At 33.7% G+C, this 26,890-nt stretch overlaps 1 protein-coding gene across 2 annotated transcripts in view; it reads right to left on the reverse strand.

Moving 5' to 3' along the window:
• The window catches only part of SWT1 (SWT1 RNA endoribonuclease homolog), a 55,414-nt gene that overhangs the window by 18,261 nt on the left and 10,263 nt on the right, over positions 1 to 26,890 (reverse strand). Inside the window, exons 6-16 of one of the 2 annotated variants that reach the window (XM_036442283.2) lie at positions 25,982 to 26,041; positions 24,699 to 24,828; positions 23,884 to 23,985; positions 23,130 to 23,318; positions 19,207 to 19,300; positions 17,168 to 17,313; positions 14,139 to 14,302; positions 12,514 to 12,652; positions 9,281 to 9,429; positions 7,074 to 7,261; positions 5,533 to 5,664 (exon numbers count right to left, since the gene is read on the reverse strand). In XM_036442283.2, the coding sequence (XP_036298176.1) occupies positions 5,533 to 5,664; positions 7,074 to 7,261; positions 9,281 to 9,429; positions 12,514 to 12,652; positions 14,139 to 14,302; positions 17,168 to 17,313; positions 19,207 to 19,300; positions 23,130 to 23,318; positions 23,884 to 23,985; positions 24,699 to 24,828; positions 25,982 to 26,041 (1,493 nt within the window). The remainder of the gene's footprint in view (positions 1 to 5,532; positions 5,665 to 7,073; positions 7,262 to 9,280; positions 9,430 to 12,513; positions 12,653 to 14,138; positions 14,303 to 17,167; positions 17,314 to 19,206; positions 19,301 to 23,129; positions 23,319 to 23,883; positions 23,986 to 24,698; positions 24,829 to 25,981; positions 26,042 to 26,890) is intronic. The other variant, XM_045583145.1, reaches the window with a different exon arrangement.

Below are 26,890 nucleotides of genomic sequence, written 5' to 3' on the forward strand. Positions count from 1 at the left end.
TCTAAGAGCTACAGAATATTAAAAAAAATTAAAAGACACAGTTGCCTATCTTCAAGTTGTTTATTATTGTTGAAATTTCACTTTAGAATTTTGGAATCAGAATTAGGGAATAGGTATATGAAGTAGGATTTAATATGAAGCTCACAGACCACTTACAAACCAAGTCTGATCTGAATGTACCGTATTTTTCGGACCATAAGACGCACTTTTTTCCCCCCAGAAGTGGAGGGAAAAAGTCCCTGCGTCTTATGGTCCAAATATAGCCTACACATATACTTTAAAAAAAAGGTTTTTTACTTGCCCGGCTCTGTGTGGTCTCTGTGTGCTTGCCCGGCTCTAAAATGGTTCTAAATGCTGCTGTTTACTTTACAGGGTTGATTACATGTGTTTATGACTGTGATGTTGGGTTTTAATGCACATAAAATATTTTAGGACACTATTTGTTTCAGAATCTTTTTTTCTTCATTTCCCTTCTCTAAAAACTGGTGCGTCTTATGGTCCGGAGCATCTTATGGTCCGAAAAATATGGTACTTTGGTTTCTTTCCTAACAGCATCAACAGTAACACATAATGTCTTATTGAACACTTACTCAAAGTCTGACACTCCTTTTAACACTCTAAATTAGTTATGTGACTTTGATCAAGTTACCTACTTTTCTGCACCTCAGTTTCTTAATGAGGAAAAATCTAGCTTTATTTCATGTAAAAAAAAAAAATGACCTGGAAAGTTGAAGATAAAGGGAAAAATTAATAGAAAAGCTCATCTATCAGTATTAACATATTACAAAATAAACTTGGGAGGCAAAAAGTACTGTTAGCAGTAAAGAGAACCAATTCACCAGGAAGATATACCATAACCTCAAAATATATAAAGCAGATGTTGACTGCACTACAAAGAAATTGCAAAGCTCACAAATACAACTGGAAATTTCAGCATCAATCACAAAACTGGTCAGACAAAAATTAGCAAGAACTTAATCTAATGGACACAGAGAACCCTGTGCCTTAAAAAATAGAGGAAGAAAACAAAAAGGAATCAGATGATACCAGTTGAAATAATGAGTTTCATTTAAGCACAGTATGAGCTAAAAATTCACAACTGAACCAAGAAGAGAGGTAAGATTGAAAGTACAGTACTATTCATAAAGAGTTTGGAGTAGATGAGATCACAAATGGAGAGCATACAGGGATGCGGTGAGAGAATACATCTAGGGTAAGCCTGGAAAACTCGCTGCCAAAGCATTAAGTATACCAAAAGTTCCTGAAGTAACCATTACATTTCTCTTAGGTTAGAAGATTAATATTTACCTTCAACAGGAATGGCAGGAAAACATGGTTGTAAGGTAAAGATAATAACAGCATTACTGTAGAACTTTTTGTTGAGTCCTCAGAAAGATCTAAGAAGTTGCCTTGGAGAATTTTTCAGAAACACCAGGGGCCCTTTAAGGGGCTTATAAGAGCATCCCTCAGAAATCTATTAACTAAGACTTCCAAAAATGTTAAGGGCATTGCCCAATCCAGTTTCACAGGGAACCCAAGGCAGAGAGAAGGCTTTTATTTCAAAGAAAGTTGTGGTTATGATTTTCGTCTAATGGAGTGAACCCCAATCAGAGTCATAGAAAACAGTTTTGTCGTGGAATGTTCTGGTAAAAGTACCACCACTTGAACTAAACAGGATAGAGAAAATATGAAATGGAAAGAGGTCTTTGGACTCTTCCTACCTTTTACGGGAAAGAACAGGCTACTCACTCCGCTGCAGTTCGCTTTTTTTTACGGTAAAAGTCAAGGCCAAAATTAAGAACCCAACGAGCAGTCAAGAGCAGCTGTAAATAATTCTCAGGCAGCAGGAATGAGCTCTAATCAAGGAAGTGGCAACATATGCAGGACTGGATTTTAGATTTACTCGAGATGCCCTGTGCCTCTTATTTCCCCCCTTTTTAATGTGAAGGTGCACAGTAGTTACCTTACGTCTGTCTTGATATTATGTGTTGGGAGTTGGGCAGGGGACTAATTTGTGTCTAGTTCACAGCAGTTCAGTAGAGGAATGGTACTCAAGGAGCTGTAGCTACAGGAGTTACTCTAAGGGCCCTCTGGCTCAACACACCCAGCCCAGATTTAAGTGATGAGGTCTTAGCCTTTAAGCTAATGTCACAATGGGATAAGACTGGGAGTCTTAAGAAGGTATGCCTATATTTTGCTAATAGAAGGGGTATAAATTGCTGTGGTCAGAGAGCAGATTGTATGTTGTACAATGTGTTACATTGTATTTTCCAAGATGGCTGCACAACATGTTTTACTTACAATGTAACAATGACATTCCTCCTCCTGTCAACAGTAGATTATATGTTCCCTCTCCCTGAATCTACTTAGTCATGTATTCATTAGCCTTTAAAAATATATATAGCCCTAGCTGATTTGGCTCAGTGGATAGAGCATTGACCTGCAGACTGAAGGGTCCTGGACTGACATGCTGACCTAAGAATTCAGGGTTCGATTCCAGTCAAGTGCACATGCCCAGGTTGTGACTCAACCCTCAGTAGGAGGCAGAAGACAGCCAATTAATGATTCTCTCTCATCATTGATGTTTCTTTCTCTCTTTCCCTCTCCCTTCATCTCTGAAATCAATAAAAAAATATAAAAGGAAAAGGAAAAAAGAATTACTGCTATAGAAAATTTTTTTATAGAGCCCTAACCTGTTTGGCTCAGTGGATAGTGTCAGCCTGTGGACTGAAGGGTCCCAGGTTTGATTCCGATCAAGGTCATGTACCTTGGTTGCAGGCACATCCCCAGTTGGGGGTGTGCAGGAGGCAGCTGATCGATGTTCCTCTCTCATCGATGTTTCTAACTCTCTATCCCTCTCTTTTCCTCTGTGTAAAAAAAAAAATCAATAAAATATATTTTTAAAAAGTTTATAGAGACAGGGAGAGGGAGAGATAAAAACATCGAGGAGAGAAAAATATTGATAGGCTGCCTCCTGCACACCCCCTACTGGGAATCGATCCTCCAAAGTTGGCATGTGCCCTGAGTAGGTATTGAACCAGTGACCTCTGTGTGCATGGGATAATGCTCATCCAACTGAGCCACACCAGCCAGGATTCATTAGGTTTTTAGAGAAGGTTCTTTCTATCAAGTCCTACTATAGCCTAGAGAGAACGTTTTCCATATCTCAGCATGTAGAAGGAAGACAGGTCAGTACCTCTGTTGGTGGTAGACAGTTATGATAGTGGCAGCATGAACCAGTCACCCAGAGCCCAGGTAAGACATAGACCTGAGGAAGTGTAGAAATCTGTAAGGAATACTGGAATGTATAAAAACAATGGTCCCTTCCCAAATAGGCCATTATGTCACAGAAATATCTAAGTTGAAGAATTGGCAATTAAATTTCTAAACGTGAAATTCTATTTAAAATGACTTTCAATAAAAAGTTAAAAATGTATGGGTATGAAAATATGTTGGCCCAGGTTATAAGAAGTTATACCTCTGCAACTTCTCTGAATATTTACACATTTAGGGAGAAAAGTTAATTCCTAATTAATGGTACTGAAAATAAGCTGAATTTTCTTTGTTTTGAGGACAGATGGTTCCTTGTACTAATTAGGCCCTGAGCTTAACTATGTAAAGGAAGAATAGTTATTACACATTGAAAGATGCCTCTAATTCTACACACCAAGTATTTTACAGGATCACATCCACTTCCCTTAATTGTTTACAATTATTTCCAAGCAATCTGGAGGAACTGTTGACTTTTAAAAATAATTATAGTAATCATAAATTCGGCTCTAAAGTATAGAGCAGCGGTCACCAAACGGTGGTCTGTGGACCACTGGTGGTCCGTGAGGTTCGGATGGTTGGTGACCGATGTATAGAGGACACCAAGACACAAAAAGTTTCAAAATGCATTAAAAATCCTTTTCTTTTTGCTCCTCCAGTCCTTCCAACAGCACTGAAATGAAGTATGTAAAGTGTATCCCTAGCCAGTTTGGCTCAGTGGATAGAATGTTGGCCAGCATATTGAAAAGTCCCAGTTTTAAGTCTGGCCAAGGGCACATGCCCGGGTTGCAGGCTCAACCCCAGTAGAGGGCATACAGAAGGCAGCCTATCAATAATTCTCTCTTATCATTGATGTTTCTATCTCTCTCTCCCTCTCCCACCCTCTCTGAAATCAATAAAAAAACATATATATTTTTAAAGTATGTAAAATGTATATTAAATTTTATAAATACCTAGAGTGGTTTCTCGGATCTACATATTCTGACTAAAAGAGAAACACCAATAAACAGCATGATCTGGGATAGACAGCACTGTTCTGAGTTGGACTTAATCTTTTATATTATTGAAAAACAGTCTTGAGGACACTGATTGTATCACTTCTCACTAGGAGCAGATGATTGGCCTGCCACGGTGTTAAAAAGTTCTTTAGAGGCACAAAAAGATAAGACTAATCCTAAAGTCTAGGATATACTCTATACCCTTTGTACAACTACTCTGTAGGATGGAATTAAAACTGATGATCTGGCTTTATCAAACATATTTACTATATACTTATTGTTTCAGTTAAATTATTATAACAACCCTTATTTAGCACCTTTAATTGATTTTCCCCCAGTTGCATTATTTTACTGATGCTTAATCCCACTGATTTATTTACTCAGTCATTTATTCCATCTGCTTCACTAAAAATGTAGTGCTTGCTGCTTTTAGCATTTCTTAAAATAAGACTTAACAGCAAGGAATATATAGTATTAAGTGAGTAAAATATTCTCTCCAATGTAATCATCATATTCTCTGAAGCAGCTAAATCATCAGTGAATCTAAAAAGCTACTGTGATTATAGAATTACTTTTCCCAGAAATCATGTATAGTTATACCAGTATATGTTTTGTTCCCATGTTAAGATTGGGTAAGAAAATTCGTTTTTTAGAGGCTTAATAAGCAAAAGACATGTAAATGACATACTAAAAGGTGCAAACTTCTTATTAATAGTGCCCTCTACTGGTAGTTCTGATATACTTACTCTAGGAGACAGGATTTGTTTCTTTAAGTGTGGCCTCCCACCACCTGCATAACAAATTCCCTGGAAAGCTTGTTAAGAATACAGCTTCCACCACAGTGGTAGAGCGTTGGTCTGTGGACTGAAAGGTACCAGGTTCGATTCCGGTCAAGGGCATGTACACTGGTTGCGGGCACATCCCCGGTAGGAGGTGTGCAAGAGGCAGCTGGTCGATGTTTCTCTCTCATCGATGTTTCTAGCTCTCTATCTCTCTCCCTTCCTCTCTGTAAAAAATCAATAAAATATTTTAAAAAAAGAACACAACTTCCCTCTTTTACAAAATGTCTACAGATATTGTGATTTCTATAATTCTGGGGTAATATCTACTCATAACTGCAAACCTACTTTCTCCCTCCCTATATAGATACTATATTAGTTTATAAAACTTGCGACTCTGAAAAAGCTGATACACCCAGAAGAAAGAGAAAAGTAATAAATAAATAAAAGTAATAAATAAAACTTTAAAATTAATTCATATTTACCTCTGAATTCCTTCAAGAATATTCTTTACAGCTGCCATTAATTTTTGAAGATATATAAATGCTTCTTCAAATGATGGTATTTTTGAGCAAGTCAGAGCTGAATTTGGGCCCAATCTTTGAAACACATCTGTGCTGAAATAGAGAAAAAGAAAAGATACTCATATGTATACCTGCATATTTACATGAATCCAAGTATTTCCATTTCTTATGCATAAAATATTTATAACTGATCTCTCACAATGCTGTTATATTTAAGTCATTTTCTTCTAAGAGTTTTATAATTATAGTTCTTATATTTAGGTCATCTACCCATTTTAAGTTAAGTCTAACTTCATTCTCTTGCATGTAACTATTGAGTTATCCCAACACTATTCTCTTGCATGTAGCTATTGAGTTATCCAAGCACTATAAGACACCATTCTTTTCCTATTGAATGGCTTTGGCATCTTGATTGAAATCAACAGACCATAGGTGTTTGTATTTATTTCTGTACTTTCAAGTCTATTCCATTAACTTATGTGTCCATTTATGTCAGTAGCACAGTTTTGAATACTGTAATTTTACAGTAAGTTTTGAAATTGGGAAATATGAGTCCTCCAACTTTCTTGTTAAAACTTCCATTCCATGAACATTGGATTTTTCCATTTATACAGATCTTTCTTTCAAAATATATTTTGTAGTTTTCAGTGTAAAAATTTTGCACCTTCTTGATTAAATTTATCCCTAAGTATTTTATTCTTCTTGATGATAATATAAGTAGAATTGTTTCTTTATTTCCTTTTTGGATTGTTCATTGCTAGTGTACAGAAATACAACTGGTTTTGTGTATTTATTACTTTAAAAATAAAAACCATAAACTTATTTAGAACACATATCTTTTAAAATTTTTTATACATTTAAAGCCTAGACATCATATAAAATATGAAAAATTCAGTAAAAGGAAGGAAATATGTAGTACCATAGTCCACCAATTAGAGATAAGCATTATTAATTTCCACGAGGTATTAATCACTAATAGCACCCAATACTTACCCAAATTCCTCACAAACAGAAAAGACGCAAAAACCTAAGCTAGTGTGCTATAAGTGCATAACTGATCACTGAATCACGAGAGCACAGGGCAAAGAGATGGCGGTTACTATGTGCGTAGGTGCTCTATTGTTTCAGAAGAATGACAGTGCATGGGGTCTGCTGGAACTTCAAATGAGCATCTCTACATGAAAGGGTCAAGCATAAGTATTTTGAGAAATTCTACAGTGACTCAGATACTCAATCAGGCATGAGAATCACCGAAGTAGGCTCTAATAACTTGACACTGATAAAGCAAGATAAGCACTTTTCACTTATATTATCCAGAACTCTTGAGGTAATTCTGATGTACACCCCTATTTGAGCATCACTGTTTTTAAGGTACCAATTTGACACAAGACCCTCAATAAGGTAATCTAGTTAATTAAACTCACAATTCAGATCTAACTGTTCAATGAATAACGGTAATGATGGCAAACCCTAAAATTCAAAACTTCTTAGAAATTTAGTACCTGTTCTCATATATTGTAATCCAAACACTCTCTAAGATAGACCAAATTTCTTGATGCCTGTTGGGTGTAGGGAGACGAACGCCCGAGAAATCAGTGATTTCTTGGTTGTCAGATTTCATTGGAGAAGTATCTTCTTGCTTTATACCTGCTGTATTTTCTGAAGGATTTTGATTACGTTTTGCCTTGACCTGGAGAAATAAGTATTACATAAAATGAAGCTAGTTCTTCATTAGTGAGAGAAAAAGAAGGCCAGTTGTGCTCCCAAATGTTCTAGCTTTCTGGAATGTTCTGACTATTCTCTATCTTTTGATTCCATACAGAATAATCCCAGAAATGTATCAGAACAAAAAAAAATTCCCTTTTTCATTTATATCAAACAATATTTCCAATCTATTTATTATAGTGACCTCTTTTAGCTAATATGCTAGTATTTCAATACTGTTTGAACTCTTCTGCACATATGATATTGAAATAGAGAAAGGACATTTGGGATACAATGATAAATTGGTATATGTAAGCCTCCACGCTCCTAAATTTTCATTAAGAAAAATGAAATTCTGAGGGCTGTAAAAAAAAAAAATCAGGATAGAATATAAGCCTTATCCTATTGGCAATGGTGAACCACTAAAGGCTTCTCAAGAAATGATATATTCAGAACAGCAGTCAAAGACAAACTGGAACAGAAGAAAATGGAGGCAAGAAACTGATTAGGCCCTGGCCAATGTGGCTAGTTGGTTAGGCATCATCTGGAGCACCAAGAGGCTGCTAGTTCAATTTCAGGTCAGGGCCTGGGTGTGGGTTTAGTCCCTCGTTGATGGTGTACAACAGGCAGCCTATTGATGTTATGCTCTCACATCAATGTTTCTCTCTTCTCTCTTCCTCTCTCTTTAAAAAGCAATAGGATATTCTTTAAAAAAGACAGAAAGCAAGAAGCTAGTTAAAAGGCTACTGAAATAATCCAGGAAAGACATGCTGAGAACTTGAACTAAATAGGGAGCCAAGCCTTCTGCTTGCTCTGTGGTGGCAGCATTTCTGTTGGGATTTATTTATCTTCTATAATTGAAACTTTGTAGCCTTAAGCAAAGGCCTGGGCCGGCCAGGGTGTGCAGAAAGCCTGGCTTCCTCCATTGCCAAGGAAACCCAAGCCTCCCTCCTGCTTTCTCCGTGACCACAGCCATTTGGTTGGGTTAATTTGCATACTCATTCCTGATTGGTTGGTGGCTGTGGCTTGTGGGTGTAGCATAGTGATGGTTAATTCGCATATTATTCTTTTATTAGATAGATATATATAAATATAAATATATATGTATATGTATATATGTATATATATGTATTTAGGAGTAAAGGGGATTCACATCTTCAATGTACTTTCTAAGAGTTCAGAAAAAAATGTGAAAGATAAGGTAGGTAAGAACACAGGGAAAACAATAAAGCAAATGTGATAAAATGTTAGCATTGAGGAATCTGGGTAAAGGATATATATGGGAATTCTATGTACTACTCTTGCAATATTTTGTGTAAATTTGAAATTATTTCAGAATAAAAAGTAACATTTTTGAACACCAACCCCAGAAATTTGATTCAGTTAGGTTTGAGAGGCTTGGCACCTGCATGTTTAAAGAAATCCAAAGTATTTTGATGCACATTGTGGTCTACTGGTCTACAGCACTGGGTAATGAGTATTCAAACAACAGTGCATAGCTTTCTTCTATCCAATAAATAAAATAATTAAAATCCCACAACTGCTGTGATACTACTTTCATACAACAATGTGTTTTATAACTTGTAATAAGAACTGCTTACTCGCCGAGACCGGTTTGGCTCAATGGATAGAGCGTCGGCTTGGGGACTGAAGGGACCCGGGTTCGATTCTGGTCAAGGGCATGTACCTTAGTTGCGGGCATATCCCCAGTAGGGGGTGTGCAAGAGGCAGCTGATCGATGACTCTCTCTCATCAATGTTTCTAACTCTCTATCTTTCTCACTTCCTCTCTGTACAAAATCAATAAAATATATATTTTAAAAAAAAAATTTTTTTAATTAAAAAAAAAAAGAACTGCTTACTCAACATTCATTTTTATTTTACTTAATGCCTTCTATAGGTTAGAATAAGTGAAAATTAAAATAGCCTTTATCTACTGTTGTCTGCTAAATACATTTAAATGTATGTGATTAGCTACCCTAAACGGAATTCCAAAGGCGTCTTACCTCTGCCAATGTTTGGAGAAGTTTGTTTACTTGAGCAAAGGCCTGTGGAAGAACACCATCATAATTTGACCTTGTACTGAAAGCATGTAATAGGCTTTGAGAATCCTGGAGTAGGAATTTTACTGTCGTAAAATCTACTGCACTGTTAGCTGGGAAAAGAAAATTAGAAGGAAAAAAAATGTTTTTGGAAAACCAACCTAATATTAATTATGAGACTTAAGAAGAGTACACATTTACATCTATAAGTCACTCCTAATTTATCTCTCTGGTATAAAAAGCAGCAATTAAACAGACTTAGTGACAAAGTTCTTGGAGGTGATTCTGCTATTCTGTATTTAGATTCTAGGAGTTGCAGCAACATGGTTAATTCAAAGACATACTATTCAAAAAAGAGAGCCAATCATCAAACAAATAAGTTAAACTACAGATTTTTCAAAACTGAGATTGTTTCACATACAAATTACTATGAAGGCATCAGGAGAGTCACACTTTGATAGCAAGCACATAAGTTATATGTGGTACCTCTCATAATCAACCCAGTTATTATACATAATGATTTACCTTCAAATTCCATTACATGAAATATAATTCTAGCTTTCTCTCTGTGTATGGCATATAGCAAAAAGTAAATAATTTGGGTAACAGTAAGCTTGAGGCAAAAGAAGCTAGCAGATTTTCCCCCTGTAAATTAGCAAAGTGAGTTCATCTACTAGTATAAGTAATTTAAAGATATAACTTTCTCTCAAGAAACTAAAATTACATTAAGATCTCAAACCAATTAGGAGAGATGGTGACAGTAATTTCAAAGATTTAAAAAGTATGAATAATGTGATTAAGTAACTTTCTAATGTCACCAAACTCAAAATAAGAATTTTTCATTAAGATAAAATGCTACTAACAATTTTTTAAATTTGTTTTTTTTTCTTTTCAAATTATTTTTTTCTTAATTCTTTTTTTATATATATATATTTTACAGAGAGGAAGGGAGAGAGATAAAGAGCTAGAAACATCGATGAGAGAGAGACATCGACCAGCTGCCTCCTGCACATCCCCTACCGGGGATGTGCCCGCAACCAATGTACTACATGCCCTTGACAGGAATCGAACCCGGGACCCTCCAGTCCGCAGGCCGACACTCTATCCACTGTGCCAAACTGGTTTCGGCATTTTTTTTCTTAATTCTTTATTGCTCAAAGTATTATATGTTTTCTTTTTACTCCATTGATCTCTCCCCAGCTGTTCCGACCCCCCATACTAACAATTTTCAAAGGCATTCAAAATAACCATTCTACAATGTGTTTTATTTAATGTTCAGTTTCAGCGACTGTTATATTCAGAAACACCAGCACTGGTACTATGAGTTAAAAAAAAATAAAGAATTCCTCTGTATCATTTATACAGCAAGTGTTTGCTCGTGAAATACTGAAAGGTCAAGTGAAAATTAAAGATGAAATTTAATAATTAATTAGAGAATATTCAGAAATTCTAATCTCATGTGATAGTAACAGCCAAGCTTCTAGCTTTCCTTTTACCAAACAAACAAATAGTATATTTCCTTACAAAACACTTAATTATTCTTAAAGTCAATGACTAGTTTAAATTCCTGTGGGAAAAGAGAGATGGGAGAAATGCTACACACAGGATAGCATGGAGATCCCATGAACCTAGGAAACTACTGAGGAGGAGAAACTGGGCACAACTTTTTCTAAAGGTGCTTCTCCACTCTGGTCTATGTTCATTAGTGCTTATATCCTTGAATTAATCACTTTATTTCTGTCTTAAAAAAATTCTTTCCGAATATTATGAGCGAAAGAAAAATAACAGTGATAAAGTCAGTACCTAGACACAACATAAAAAGAAATCTATGTGACTGAAATAGTTTAGTGCTCATGTAAGAACAATAATTATTTAAGACAAAGTTAATATGGATAATAAGTCAGACAAAGCTACTGGTCATTTTCCACACAATTTTCTATGAATGTGATCCAAGGATTCCTGTTTGGTATACCGAAGTTAAACATATATGTATATTCAATAGTGAGGTTACTATTAAAGATAGTAAACAAAATCTGCTATTCTCTTATTCAGAAAAATCTTAGAGCAGAAGGCACTTTTACCATTCTATTAATATTCTTCACAAGTCAGTAAACATTAGGCATCAGATTCTTCTAGACCAAAGATCAATAAATAATGCACTTAAGGATTCTAAAAATTATTTTTAGCAAAAGAAGCAATTACTGTCTCTTCACTTCTTTCCCTAGTGCCAATGAGAGCTGCTGCCTACTACCTCTAAGCTGTGTGCAGGAGAAAACACTGCCCACTCCTGGAAAAAACAGACAAATGGAAGCTAGTAACTCAATACCCCATTTCTGAAACCACTAGTAAATCTTATATATTGTAAAACTGCTTTGAAGTCATGTCCAGCATATTGTGCCATGTCCCTTATATAATAACTAGAGGCTTGATCACCCTTAACTGCCCTCCCCTGCCAGCCCGATCACCCCCAACTGCCCTCTCCTGCTGGCCTGATCGCCCACAACTGCCCTCCCCTGTCGGCCATCTTGTGATGACATGAGGGCATTATGTGAGGGTGTGAGGACCACCTAGGCTTTTATTAGTATGGATATCCCTAATAAATAACTTTAGAGTTAAACACAATGCCTGAAAAGTGTTTTTCTTTAAAAATGGTAACTGTGAAAAATAGGTATTCATGCAAAATCTACCTTGTATAAGTCATAAGGAGCAGACTAGGCACTTTAAATCCCCTGGGTTTTATTTTGCTTTTTAAAGGTATAGCACTACAAATCTAGCTGTTTGACTTTGGACAAATCATTTACCCTCTCAGGGTTAGTTTCCTTGACTATAAAACATGGGCTTTAATAACATTAGATGAGTGCTTTTCACATCTTTTTCTTCTTATCAGAGAAACATTATTTTCATAACCTACATGGCATCTCCATATGTAAATAGATAAAAGAAAGCTGCTTCGCTAAGGCTGGGGTTGAAGGCCAAAGGCCCACCACTCGCCATGCTCCCATCAACCTCTCCACCTTTAATTGGGAAAGCAATTTGTGTCAGCTCTATGCATTCAGCTGCCACAAATTCCCTTTAGATATGAGAAGTATAAGTGATTAAGAATTGACAAAATTTTTATTAATTTATCTTCACATTCCATGGACTATGTCTGCTAGTCTCACTTTAACATTGATGAAAACAAAATAAAAGATTCATACCTTTACAGAGACTGTCATATAAGCTCTCAACAGTTAAAAGCAAGCTCTTTTCCATAATTAATCCAAATACAGCCACCCAATGTTTTTTAAAGCATTGTATTAAATGCATTAGAGTCCACGGTGGTTTCAAATACAGCATCTAAAAAATATTTAGAAAAAAATAAGCATATACTGATTTTTTTATTATTCCTATTATTTAAAAAAAGTAGTTTACCCTAAAACAACACAGGTTAGAGCTTAGCAGGTCCAGTTATATGCACAGTTTTTTCAATAAATATGTACAGTACTGTAAATATATTTTCTTAATATTTTTTCTTCAACTTACTGTATTGCAAGAATACAGTACATGATACATGTAACATAGAAATTATGTGTTAGTTAACTGTTTATGTTCTCAGTAAAGCTTCTGGTCAACAGTAGGCTATTAACAGTTAAATTTTTATGGAGTCAAAAGTTACATGTGGATTTTCAACTGCCTGAGTGGTCATCATCCCAAAACCTCAAGCTGTTCAAGGGTCAACTGTACCTATTCAGGAAAACCAATATATATTTCTAAGAAAAATATAATTAGTTGAATTCCTTTTAAACTAAAAGATGTGTTATTCAAAGCCAAGCATAATCTTAAAATGATTCCATTACAAATTCCTTTGTAAAACTGATTATCAGTATTAATCCTTATAATTTCAGAAACTACATGTGCAAAAAGAAAACATAGTTCTAATGAAAAACATAATTTTGATTAACAAAGATCAACAATCTTTTTAACATGGTCATTTCTGAGGAATTCAATCTAATTAGTTTCATATAATTGGTATAAAAAATCATTATAGAAAAAAGTTGCCAATTATAATTGACACCTGCTATACTCTGACAAAGACGTTTATAAAGAAGATTGATCATTTAGTACTACAAAATGTCAGCATGTCCTTCATATAAAATTACTGTCTATTATGAAATATGCACTTTAAACTGTTCTAGAATGTTATCATTTTTTCTAATTTTCATAATATGATCAAGAGCAAATACATAAGCAAATATTAGTATCTAACCAAATATCTGGAATAGACACAATCTACAATTGATGGGGATAATGTTTCTCCTAGCTATAAATGTAAATAGCAAACAAGCATTAAACAAAAAAAGCCACCATTGCCAAATGTGGTATTTTACTGACCGGAGAAAAGATCTAAATCTAAAGACAATTCAAAATATCTTGCTAATATGATCAAATTTATACTGATTCTCATATTTATGTGACATAACCAAAATATACCTTTCTTTTCCTGAATACATCTTACTTAGGGGAATTCCCTATACAAGACATTTTGACTCAAACTAATATGAGAGAAATTTTCTGAAATCAAATGAAGCTCCATGGGGGCAAAGTGTCTGACACAGCAGATGCACAATAAATATTTGTTCACTAAATGACTGATAAAATATACTAGTAGCCCTAATCTTTTGGAAATGTCTACCATTTAATTTTTTAAATGTTATTTCAAGAAAAAATATAATGTAATATAGATTATTACTATAAAGTTTACTGAGAACTATTTCTTAAAATAAGGTAACCAATCTTTAGCAATAAAAAAGAACTTTTTAACTAATAAAGTTGAAATAATCACCTCCATCCAAAGGTTTCCAAAAGCAATTTTCATTTCTGTTTCTAATATTGAAGATAAGGCTGTTCCAAGAGATTTTTCAAGATCAGATACTATGCCTTCAAGTAGAATGAGCAGTCCAGAATTTGCAGATTCTTCCTCATTACTCTTTCCCAAAGGTGTTTGCTCTTTAAAACAATTATAAGCTTTTTTTTAGGACACTAACAGTAAATATTTTACATATGTAATTAGTATTTGGCCATAAATAATAAGCATTTTATGTATATAATTAGTATTTTAATTACCTATAAAACAAACTAATAATTTTTAAAAATATATGTTTTTCTTGATTTCAAAAAGGAAGGGAGAGAGAGAGAGAGAGAGAAAGAGAGAGAGAGAGAGAGAGAGAGAGAGAGAAACATCAATGATGAACCCTAGCCAGTTTGGCTCAGTGGATAGAATGTTGGCCTGTGGACCAAAGAGTACTATGTTTGATTCCCGTCAAGGGCACGAACTTCGGTTGCAAGCTCCTTCCAGCCTGGCTCTGGTCAGGACTCATGCAGGAGGCAACCAATCGATGTGTTTCTCTCACATCAATATTTCTCTCCGTATTTGCCTCTCTCTAAAAATCAGTGGAAAAATATCCTCAGGTGAGAATTTAAAAAAGAAAAAGAAAAATCAATGATGAGAGAGAATCATTGATCTGCTGCCTCCTGCACGCCCTCTACTGGGGATTGAGCCTGTAACCGAGGCATGAGAGGACTCTAATCATGACCTCCTGGTTCATGGTTGGCCCTCAACCACTGGGCAACAAGGGTTGACACCAATACTTTATTTTAAAATCAGTATTTAGAAATATGTATCTCTAGTATCATTGTTTTAGATGCAACATAAACCATATTATATTAGAAAATGCTTTAGTTTTTTGACAAAAGGCAATTAAACAGTGTCACTGAAATAAAAATTTAAGAAATGTGTGAGTCCAGGGCCAGTGTGGCTCAGTTGTTTGGGGCATCATCCATACACCATGGGTGGGGAATCTTTCTTCTGCCAAGGGCCACTTGGATATTTATAATATCACTAATGGGCCATACAAAATTAGCAACTTAAAAATTAGCCTGCTGTATTTGGTCAAACATTTTATTAACTCATCCCTAAGGCCTTGCAAGGCCAGACCAAATGATTTGGGAGGCCTTGTATGGCTCACAAGCCCCACACCTGCCGTACACCAAAACGTCACGCACGGGTTTGATTCCCAGTTGGGGCACATAGCTAAATTTTGGGTTTGATCCCTGGCCCCAGTTGGGGTGCATTTGGAAGGCAATTGGTCAATATTTCTCTCTTTCTCTCTCTCCCTTCCTCTGTTCCCCTCTCTCTAAAAATCAATGAAAATGTTCTCAAGTGAGGATTAAACAAAAGAAATGTGTCTGATATTTTTAACTACAATTTTGGTTTTATTATTTTCAAAAAGAAAAATCATGAGAATGCTTTGATTCTGTGTACAGTAGAAAACTAAGATGTATGGATCAAAATATGTTTTCTTCCAAAAAGTAGTATATTCTTCCAATTGAAGCTCACATCAATAAACTGTTTTGAAATGACCAAAACCTCTGATTTAACTATTTTTATGCTCAAACCTTTTAAAATGAGTTTTGTTATTTTAATTTATATTATTTCATTGATACCTGAAAACAACTACAATTTCTTTATGGTAAAATTCAAAATATTAACTGGCTTATCTCTATAAACACAGACTAAGGATTTAAAATAATAGTAATATAATGGGCAAAATAAAAGCATGGTACCCCCCAAAAAACTATAAACTAAAATGTCCTGCCAAGACTGGTTTGGCTCAATGGATAGAGCGTCAGCTTGGGGACTGAAGGGTCCCAGGTTCAATTCCGGTCAAGGGCATGTACCTTGGTTGTGGGCATATCCCCAGTAGGGGGTGTGCAAGAGGCAGCTGATCGATGATTCTCTCTCATCGATGTTTCTAGCTATCTCTCTCCCTTCTTCTCTGTACAAAATCAATAAAATATATTTTTAAAAAATTAAAAAATAAAATGTCCTATTATTCTTTCTAAATGGCATTTTGAATATTATGACTAAAGAAGTTTTACTACCAGAAAGGTCAAATAAGCAGCAAATGTATATATGAATTTTTGTACCATTTTATATAAAAGTATAGACAATATTAGAGATTTCAATAATTATTTTCCCCACAGAGGGAAAAGGTAGTATGTGTTTTTAAATTATGTCAGGCTTAATATAATACTCCATCTAATATCACACTCTATTATAGAACGAAATGTTCGGGGGGAAAAAGAGATTATTCTGGTCAGGGGAAAAAGCTTTTGCTTTCTTAACAGTTAATTTAAAAAGAACTAGTACTAGAGCCAAGTTTTCTATTATTGAGTTTTTACAGTATTAATAGAAAGCTATGAATATGAAGCTAATTTTAAAAAGGAACTAAAGCCCAGCTGGTTGAGCATCAATCTATGAACCAGGAGGTCAAGGTTCAATTCCCAGTCAAGCCACATGCCTGGGTTGCTGGCTCGATCCCCAGTGTGGGGCGGGCAGGAGGCAGTTGATCAATGATTCTCTTTCATCATTGTTTCTATCTCTCTCTTTCTCCTTTCCTCCCTGAAATCAATAAAAAATATATTATTAAAAATTAATAAGTAAAATAAAGAAACTAAATAGATCTACTTCAAATGAATATGTCCCAAAGCCACTATTAACTTAAAAAGTATACTCTGCAAGGTACAAAATAGTATGCACAAAATAATTATAAATCTGTAAATTTGCTTGTGTGAGTGAACAATAAACATTCAAGTTAATTTATATAAAGTATATGTAAAAGACAATATACTGTTAAGTTTTCTTTTGGATTATCATTGTAATTTTCATCCATTTCTACCATCTATGTGAGCAAATATCACCAATGTTATTTTAAATGTACAAGATAAAAATTTTCTATATAATTACAACTGTTATCAATAATCTTAGTATATAAAATAAGATATATTTATAGTTATTCATAGTAATATTACCTGCTTTCAACTGTTGCTTAGATGCACAAGGCTGATGACATGTAACTGTGTTTAGAGACACATTTAAGAACTCTGCACTCAATTCTTCTTTACTGAGTGACTTCACACCACTTATTAGGCCTTTGTTTCTTAAATTTCTATCATCCCTATGGTTGGTTAAAAAGAAAAAAAGTATTTTATTTTTTATTTTTTTATAAGATAAATCAAATGGCAGCTCAAAATACTTAGGATCTAATCAGAGGTTTGTAATTCTCAGCATATATATTAATAAGTGATCAATTTTTTTAAATAGGGAAAATAAAAGAATTAACACACAATTGAATCACATCATATGAGCTTTAGAGAATATTAATTATTACATATTGAGTGCTCAAATTTACTTAATCTAAACTCAGAACGATTAGCATATTAATAATTTTATTTCAGTCTTCAACAAACTGAGATGAAATTTTGTAGATTAAAAAAACAAAGAAACACAATTTAAAACCTAGAAATAGAAATCTGTGATGTTTCCTTTAATACCAAAAAGAATAACTATCTTTAAAGAGAGATAAAATAATAACTGACAAGCCCCATAACAAGAAAAATCTTAGGGCCATTCATTTTCACAGAGAATTTAAGCATGATCATGAAACTGTAAATACTCCGTTTTACAGTGATTAGAATTCAGACTAAAATGGGAAGTTAAAAATGTTCTCAGTTCTTTTAGAGCCTTTCGCTCTCTTTTGTTTTTTGAATTTTTATAAAACTTAATTTGACCTAAACAGAGGATATGCCTAGAAGCAAGATCTCAACAGACTGAGATAAATGCTTTCCAGAGCCTTTTCTCATACATGATGAATGCAATCTTGGTTAACATTATGGCAGTTTCACCTCAGAGCTAAGTTATGAAAACAATAGTTGAGAATGGAGGAAAGCAAGGAAGAGGAAGAGAGAAGGGGAAAAAACCTCTGAGATCACACTGTATAGTATGCACTAAGTCTTCCATATATAATATGTGACTAAATACAATAACCTCATGAGACAGGTGTTCTTCCTCTCTTTCTATTTTACACAGAGGAAACTAAGTTAAGCAACCTTTCAAAGTCACAAAGCTGATAAGTGGTAGATCCAAGACTCCAATCCACGCACCAAGGACACAATTACAACGAAAATGACCCCTTTCTCATGGACCAATTAATTAACCTTCTTGCCACATAACTAAAAAATGTCAGATTCTTATTTCTAAACTATCTCATTGGGATTTTAAACTGATATTTCCCTGCTTTTCAAAAGTTTTCTGAATATTATATATAAATGAAATTGAAATGAAACTCATCTACTTGAGATTTAAATCTTTCGTAGCAAAAATGTGAGATAGTACAGCATGGGGAATGTAATTAATAATACTGTATTGCATATTCAAAAAGTGCTAAGAGAACACATCTTAAAAGTCTTCATCACAAGAAAAAATATTTTTTATAATTATGTATGGTGATAGATGTGTTAATGACTTAATTTGGTGATAATTTAATAATATAAAAATGTTGTACACCTGAAATTAATATACTATGTGTCAATTATACCTCAATAAGAAGAAAAAAAGAAAAGAAGGAATCTTGGTCCCCAACATATGTTATCAGTTTGACTCAAAGAACCTTATAAAATTCAAAAAATGAACATGAAGTATAATTGAATATGCTTACTGGCAGACTTATATAGTATGCATTTTTTTAAGTCCTTGATATGATAGATTCAGTATGATTTTTTAAAATTCTTTGGTACAATCTGCTACTTTTTAAAACATATTTCTATTGATTTCAGAGAGGAAGGGAGAGATAGAGAGAGAGAAACATCAATGATGAGAGAGAACCACTGATTGGCTACCTCCTGCAAGCCCCACACTGGGGATCAAGCCCATACCCTTGGCATGTGCCCTTGACTGGAATCAAACCCAGGACGTTTCAGTTCACAGGCCAACACTCTATCCTCTAAGCCAGACCGTTTAGGGCCGATTTTTACTACCTTTTAATAAAATAATAAATGACCATTAAACTTACGTGCACAGAATAACAAGAGAACTAGGGAATAATTCCTGGTATTGAAGGCAGCATTTTAATACTCGATCATCATTGTTCTCATCACTGAATCCATCTGCAAATTTAGTAAAAACAATTATCATTCAGCACACTAGAAACCTGGGTACTGTACTTATATACCAAAATCTGAACTGTACTTATATACCAAAAGCATCTAAAACAAAAAAATCTTTGTAAATAAAAGGAAGATATAACATAGCAAAACACCTTAAGAATTTTGGATCTAGAACTCAGGTAGCATCTAGTTGTGAGATGGAAAAAGTTTTCAGTTTTCTACTAAAATGGAATAAGATCTACCTATTAATAAACTCCAGAAAATATGATCAGGGCTAGAAACCAAAAGCTATGAATTCTAGTCTCAATTCAGTCAATTAGAGATTATTAGTAAATTATGATTATATCATGTTTAAAATGATGCCAACTTAAAAGAGATCTGTAAAGATTATGAGTAACTATTCTACCAGCAACAGAATCACTTTCATGGGCCTGCTTCTCCTTATTCTCTAACGCAGTAACATTTAGAGATGTACAGGAAAAGGCAGAGAACAACAAAAATAATCTCTAACAAATGTTTATCAGAGGCTGACAGGGTGTCCTCTGACATTCTTCTAGATTTAAAGCAGGTGGTAAAAGCTTGGTTTTTGTGAAAATATTGGAATGTGCAGAAATAGAACCAAAAACATTGATTCTCCTAGGTCCTTAGCCTACCTGCCTCAGAACTCCCACGGTGCTTGCGAATAATAGAGATAGCAGGACCATACTCTCAGACCCACTTCTGGATAATAATTTTTGGAGTCTGGACCCAAAGACTGATTTAAGCACTTAGGAAGTCCCTTACACACTAAAATTCAAAACATACTAGCCAATTAGCAATGTTACCAGATTATGTTTTGTTTCCCTCAAACTTTACCATGATATATACTTAGTCCTCTGAACATTCAAATGAGAAAACTCATTCATTCCTACAACAAATACTTAGGTCACTGTGCTAAGTAATTGGATATGCAAAGACAAACTCTTTAGGAGCTCATAATCTCATCGAGAAGTCTAGACAAAACTCAGCTGATCTCAAAACATGAGCCTGAAGGAGATTTAATTCAATTCTTTAATCAGACAACCAGTGAGGCAGACAGACATATATTACAGCAGCCAATTTCCCTTCTTTTAGCTCACAGAGAAAATACCACAATAATGCAAAGTAGGCAGTTCGAAATCATTAGATGAGTTTAAGTCACTGAATCCACAGACAAAAGAAGGTTTAAAAGTTATAATGTACTGCTCTAAAGGTATCAAAGTTCAAGAATATCTATCTGTTCTACCACTTTTTCTAGGATACATGGGGCTGGAAAACACACCTAAAACCACAAGACTATTCATGAAATATTTATTCAATAGGTTTTAATTTTATGTCATTAATATTTTTCAAAATATAGTATTCTTTCATATACTATAGCATTAAATGTAACTTCAATTGTTAGACAGTCAAGTTGTTTCAAATTTTTTGCTGTATAAATGATGCTGTGATGAACATTTTAATATAAATCACTATGAGCATCTCTGATTATTTCTTTAGGATATATTTTTAGGAAGAGAATTATATTTTTAGGCTTCTTGATATACACTGATAAATGCTCTCCTGAAAAGTTACTAATTCATAATTCCCAAAGTACTAAACCAATGTAAATGCTCCTACCAGGTGTTGGGGCAAAGTAACTTTCTAAATTTAGAAGCAATAAAAAGCAATTTTTTAAAAAGTTAAAGAAATTAACAACATTCAAAATGACCAATAGACATGGAGATATATGCAATAAACAAAGGACTAACTACATTTCTTCCTTTTTTGAATTACCTAATACTAATCTTCATTTACTTGGGAAAAGGCATATTTAGTTTTTTTAATCAATATGTATAAGCTTTTCATAAACATGGATACAAGAATTATCACTACTTGAGGCCATAAACCATTAAGTACTTTACATATCATCTGACATAATTACACAAATAATCTATTATTATATCTACAACCTTATAACTAAAAGCAACTTAACAAATCTAAGGTCAAATAAGATTCAAATATTAAAGTGAAACGTGGAGTTCAAGGAAGACACCCAGAAACTGAAACAACACAGAAATTTAAGATAGCTACAATGATTTATCCTCCTTAACCATCAAAAAGCACAGGCTGAAGAGGCCAAAGCATTAAAAAAGCACATGAAAATGGAAAAGTCAAAAGAAACATAGTAGTAAGCATCTAAAAATACTAAGAATGGCCAAAATATTTCTTCTCAAATGAACTCTTCTAAACTAATTATCAAAGCTAATCGAGGAAAGAAATTTCTGTCTAGAACAAGTGCTTAATCCACATGTGTCAAACACAAGGCCCTCGGGCCAAATCCGTCCCGCCAGGCCTTGCAATGTGGCCCGCACCGTGCTGTCATCACTGCACTCCGCTGTGTTTCCATCACAATGACAGTTTATGACTGTTCAGTAAACCATTCGGCCCGCGATTTAGGCTGGATTTTAGATTTTGGCCCCTTCTCTGATTGAGTTCGACACTCCTAGCTTAATCTGTGTCTCATTTCCTCATCAGTAAAATGGGGCCAATATGACTATATTCCACAGTACTATAAAGCCTGAATGAGATGTTAGGTTTAAAACTTTTGGAAAAGGGTCTGGAAGATAATGGACATAATTATCTATATTATTATATAATCAAATATCATTTGTATCAACAAACTAAAAAAAAGATTAAGTAAACAAAATTCCTATCTCTTATTAAGCACCGGGACTTTACGGAAATGATGGATTACATAAGGGGTTAGTTTTGTTAATTGTGTGGTTGTTTAAAAAAGAATCTTATCTGTTATCAACACATATCTCAGTATTTATGGGTAAAAATAATATGATATGATATTTGGAATTAATTTCAAACTATTATAGAAGTTCCAAAAGTTAGGGAAGAAGAGAAAAAGTGATGAGAGATTCTAAAAAAGAATGGCAAATGCTGATAATTGCTGAAAATGAGTGATAAGTACAAAGGGATTCATTATATTATTTTCTCTATTTCTGCATTTGAAATTTTGCATAAAAAAAAAGAAGAAAAAGACCATCTAAGGTGTTCAATTTAATGTATTCAAACATTTTAATATTTTTTAAACTCTATTAATTGATACTTATTTGAGATTTTCCTTTGAAGGTTCTTCAACAAATCACACGAAATTCCTATTTAGAGTATATAAGTATTATACTTGGAATATACTAATAAATATTTATAAATGGAATGAATAAATGAATGGTGGAGGCCCTTTTTCTTCAGACTAAAGACTTAACAGATGTGCCAAAAGCCTCTCAGCATTAATATCATAATTATATTCCTACTAGAATGAATTCTTTCATATCTTGTGGTAAATATGGGTATATAGTAGACAATATAAATCCATGATATTTATAACAATGTAAATCTTAATATATAAATAATTATGAATTGGGAAGAAACAAATTTTTAAAGAATTAAATAAATCTTCTAAATGGATGTATAAACTCTAAAGAGGCTAATCAACTGAGTTACTCGGACAAGACAATAATAGTATTTTTAAAAAAGAATCCAAAGTAGTATATTATTATATATACAACTATGTACATAGAACCATATATCACTATCTGTGAAATATAGACATAACCTAAGAAGATTTAGGAGAAGCATAAAATTAAAAATCAAAGACCCCCAATCTAAGCCTAATAGAATACCCCAACCAATCACTATATCCTGCCATTTTACATATCAATGGTTATAAATTTTTTATAAGTTTTGCACCATTTCCCTCCTGTAATGAATCAGTCCCAACAAATCTTAATCAGGAAGTACACGAGAGAACAATACCTACAAAGTTTTTGAGATGCAAGTTGTATTGATTGACCCCAGAGTTTTCTATCTTGACTTTTGAGACTGTCATTGATGAAACGAACCGCAGGTATAGCTTTGTGCTGGGCATATTTCAGTAGTTTTCCCGCCTTCATACGATCTAGCTCTTGTACAACTACCCAGGGAATTATTAACACAAGCCTGTCAAAGCCTAAAAAAATAAAGATGTCATAGAAGTCAAGAAATATTTAGTTACTAAATCACATATAAAAAATGGAAATAAAAAACAGATGTGTCAAAAGAATATTACAAAAATAAATACTATTGGCCAAAACCGGTTTGGCTCAGTGGCGTCGGTCTGTGGACTGAAAGGTCCCAGGTTCGATTCCGGTCAAGGGCATGTACCTTGGTTGCAGGCACATCCCCAGTAGGGGGTGTGTAAGAGGCAGCTGATCGGTGATTCTCTCTCATCGATATTTCTAAATCTCTATCCCTCTCTCTTCCTCTCTGTAAAAAATCAATAAAATAGATATAAAATAAATAAATAAATAAATAAATAAATACTATTGAAGATGAAAGAAGAGTCCATTTAGGTCTAGGTTAACCTTAGAAGGATCTTTTTTTTTTTTTTAAACTTAAGCTGATTATGCTTAATATATGCTTAATAGTATATCCAGAAAGAAATGCGCTGGGGGAAGGAGAAATACCCATATCACTGTTAACATAAAATATCAACTCAAATAAAGTCAGAATCAGTAAATATGTTTCATAAATACCTGGGATTTCTGTTGTCTTCAAAATTCTAACAAATTTGAGATGATTCATCAGAATATTTGTATCAATAACAATTAGAAGATGTTTGTCTGAAGCAGTATTTGCTAGAGAAAAAGAGCCAAGTCAGGATTTCATAACACTTAAAACAAACTTCTTTAAAAACTAAAATTTTGATGTCATAGAACTTTGATAGCATTAAGAGAAAGAAGTCCTTCAGACAATTCTTAAGAGAAGGAACAGTAATAATTAATAATCTACCAGTAGAATATTATGAATTGTCTATGGATTAATTTATAGGGCCCTTGTGAGAGAATCAGGTGAATAGACATGAAAACGATAAACTGAAAAAATCAATGTGAATATGATATAGCATTACTATTTTCATATACAATTCAAAATTGCATACTAATAGATTTTGGATAATATCCATCATTATCTTCTCCCACTAGTAAGAATGATCAAAACTTTACCATATAAATAAGAAATCCAGGCATATAATAACTTCAAGCAATTTGCATTATTTTTGATTAGTGCTTTTACTTGTTAAAAGTTACAATTAATAGCAGAAATGCCCCTTGGCAAAAAGAGAAACAGAAGCTATATCTGCCTAATAATGTGAGAGATATAAAAACAAATGATAAGACAAATATTAGACCTATCCCTAGAGCTAAAAGAAATACACTGTTCTTTATAATTTCAAATGAGTATATTTTAACATTTTTCATCCAAATATTATAGAAATTGAATGTTGGCATATTCATTCTTAAGAAAGCACAGGAGACTATAAATATTGTCATCATGTGGATATCAGCTATACCAGCAGAGGAATGCACATCATCTTCTACCAAGTCAATCTCCATGCTCGATAACTCTCCAGGAGGAGGGACCACAGGCAAATCCACAGTTTTCCCCACACGTGCAGCATGAAGCTCTTCTACTATCTGCATCTAAATTGTAAAAGACGTGCAGTAAAATATTTTCAATTATTTACTCTGCAGATTAATTAGAAAGCAATTAATTCTTAATTTACTTAAAATGAGATGGCTTATGGGATGAAAAACATTAACAAAAATATGGATGTAGCATGGTAAAAGAATACAGACTTGTAAACATATACAGGGTTTTTAAAAAAGCTCTTCTCTTAATATTGCTGTAACCTTAAGCAAGCAAAGAATTTAACCACCTTGGGTCTCAGTTTGTTCATCTATAAAATAGGAATGTTAAATATCTATTTCCTTTTAGTATTTTTGTGAAGATTAAATAAAATGCTACAAAGTTCCTGTCACAAGGCCTAGTACATAGTAGACTCCCATATTAAGTTATTCTCATCCCCATTCTTACCATAAAGTATTCTAGAAAACAAATGTATTTATATCTAGATGATGAGTGCTCTGCTTGAGATTTCTAGGAAAAACTAAAATCTAAATATAGCTTTAGAGCAAAGGGGAAAATCTGCCCATAAGACAGAAAAATACAACTGACTGTCATAAATAAAAACTCGTCATAATCAATATGGGTTTTAGTCTTCTTAAAAATAGGAAAATACATTGTTCTAAAAATCTAATTTTAATTCAGGACTAGGTAACACAAAATCTGCAATAATTCTATGACGTTCAATCAGGAGATTCTAGCTGGGAAAATGATGCAGCAGGTAAAAAAATAAATAAATATGTCTGCACTTTTGCTTTCACTGAATAACATTTTCATCTTATTGCAGATTTTTAAAAAATGGTAAAAAAAAAAAAATGTTAGTATCAAACTGCATTCTGGAAAGTCCAGGCATAAAGTATGCAAATTTATTTTTATTAAAATTTGTAATCAAAATTTATGTAACTTGTGGGCAATGGGCTCTATGCTCTTTATTCAAAACAGATTCAATGATTAGAAACAAAAGCAAAAAGGTGATTAAGTAAGTATAAACACTTTTCCAAAAAGTTTTTCATGACTTCACAAGAACTTACATATTGATTCAGGACCGATATCAGTGTTATTTTCATATTACCATATATACTTCATAAAAAGTCTTTATTTTTATTAAAATAGAAACTGTTTGACTTAATTTCATTAAAAACATTAAAAGTAAATAAGTATACTATTAACCTCTTGATCTGTATCTGGAATACTTTCATATGACACTGAAGAACATTGTGCTTCAAAACTCTGAAATGAGAAGTAATTTTATTAGTTTAGAATGAAGGATATATCTACAGTGGGATTGTCTAACCTTGGCACCACTGACATTGGGGTCAGGTAACCATGATGAATTTCTACCTCACAGATTTGTAGTACTAAGTTTATAAAAGTAGTATATAAACCATAATTTCTAGAACATTAATTTGTAAAGCTGGAGATACGGTGCAATCTGAGAAAGGTCTGTATCAAAGGACTGTAAAATCTAGGCAACAAAATAAGTATTTTCTTTTAAGAAAGCATACCAGGATTACTACTGCCAGAAAATACAATTATTTCCCTGTAAAGTACAATGATTATTTTATTAAATTATCTATTAAAAAATTTGTGAGGAAAACAAAACAATGAACATAATACTAAGATGATTCTATACTGTCAACCATATACTGAAGACAATATTTTCAAGAACAATGATTACTTGCTGCTCCTATGTCTAAATGACTTTAAGTCAGATAAAGCTACGATCAATGAACAGTTTATAAAGAGCTTTAATTCCAATAACTGGAAAGTAATCATGCAAAAATGTCTCCTCTACAACTTAATATTCATCTTCCTGGGTGTTCTATAGAAGCTGGGTTTCAAGAAGAGCATAAGAGACTGCCACAGTGTTTTTGTTTTTTTCTTAATTCTCACCAGAGGATTTTTTTTTAATTGAGGTTAGAGGGGGAAGGGGGATATATAGAGAGAGAAAGAGAAAGAGAAACATTGATTGGTTGCCTCCCAAATGCACCTGACTGGGGAACAAACCCAAATCTTGGTATGTGCTGACTGGGAATCAAACCCACAACCTTTTGGTATACGGTACGATACTCCAACTAA

The sequence above is a fragment of the Pipistrellus kuhlii genome, unplaced genomic scaffold (assembly GCF_014108245.1).
Source record: "Pipistrellus kuhlii isolate mPipKuh1 unplaced genomic scaffold, mPipKuh1.p scaffold_m20_p_18, whole genome shotgun sequence".
NCBI classification, from domain to species: domain Eukaryota; kingdom Metazoa; phylum Chordata; class Mammalia; order Chiroptera; family Vespertilionidae; genus Pipistrellus; species Pipistrellus kuhlii.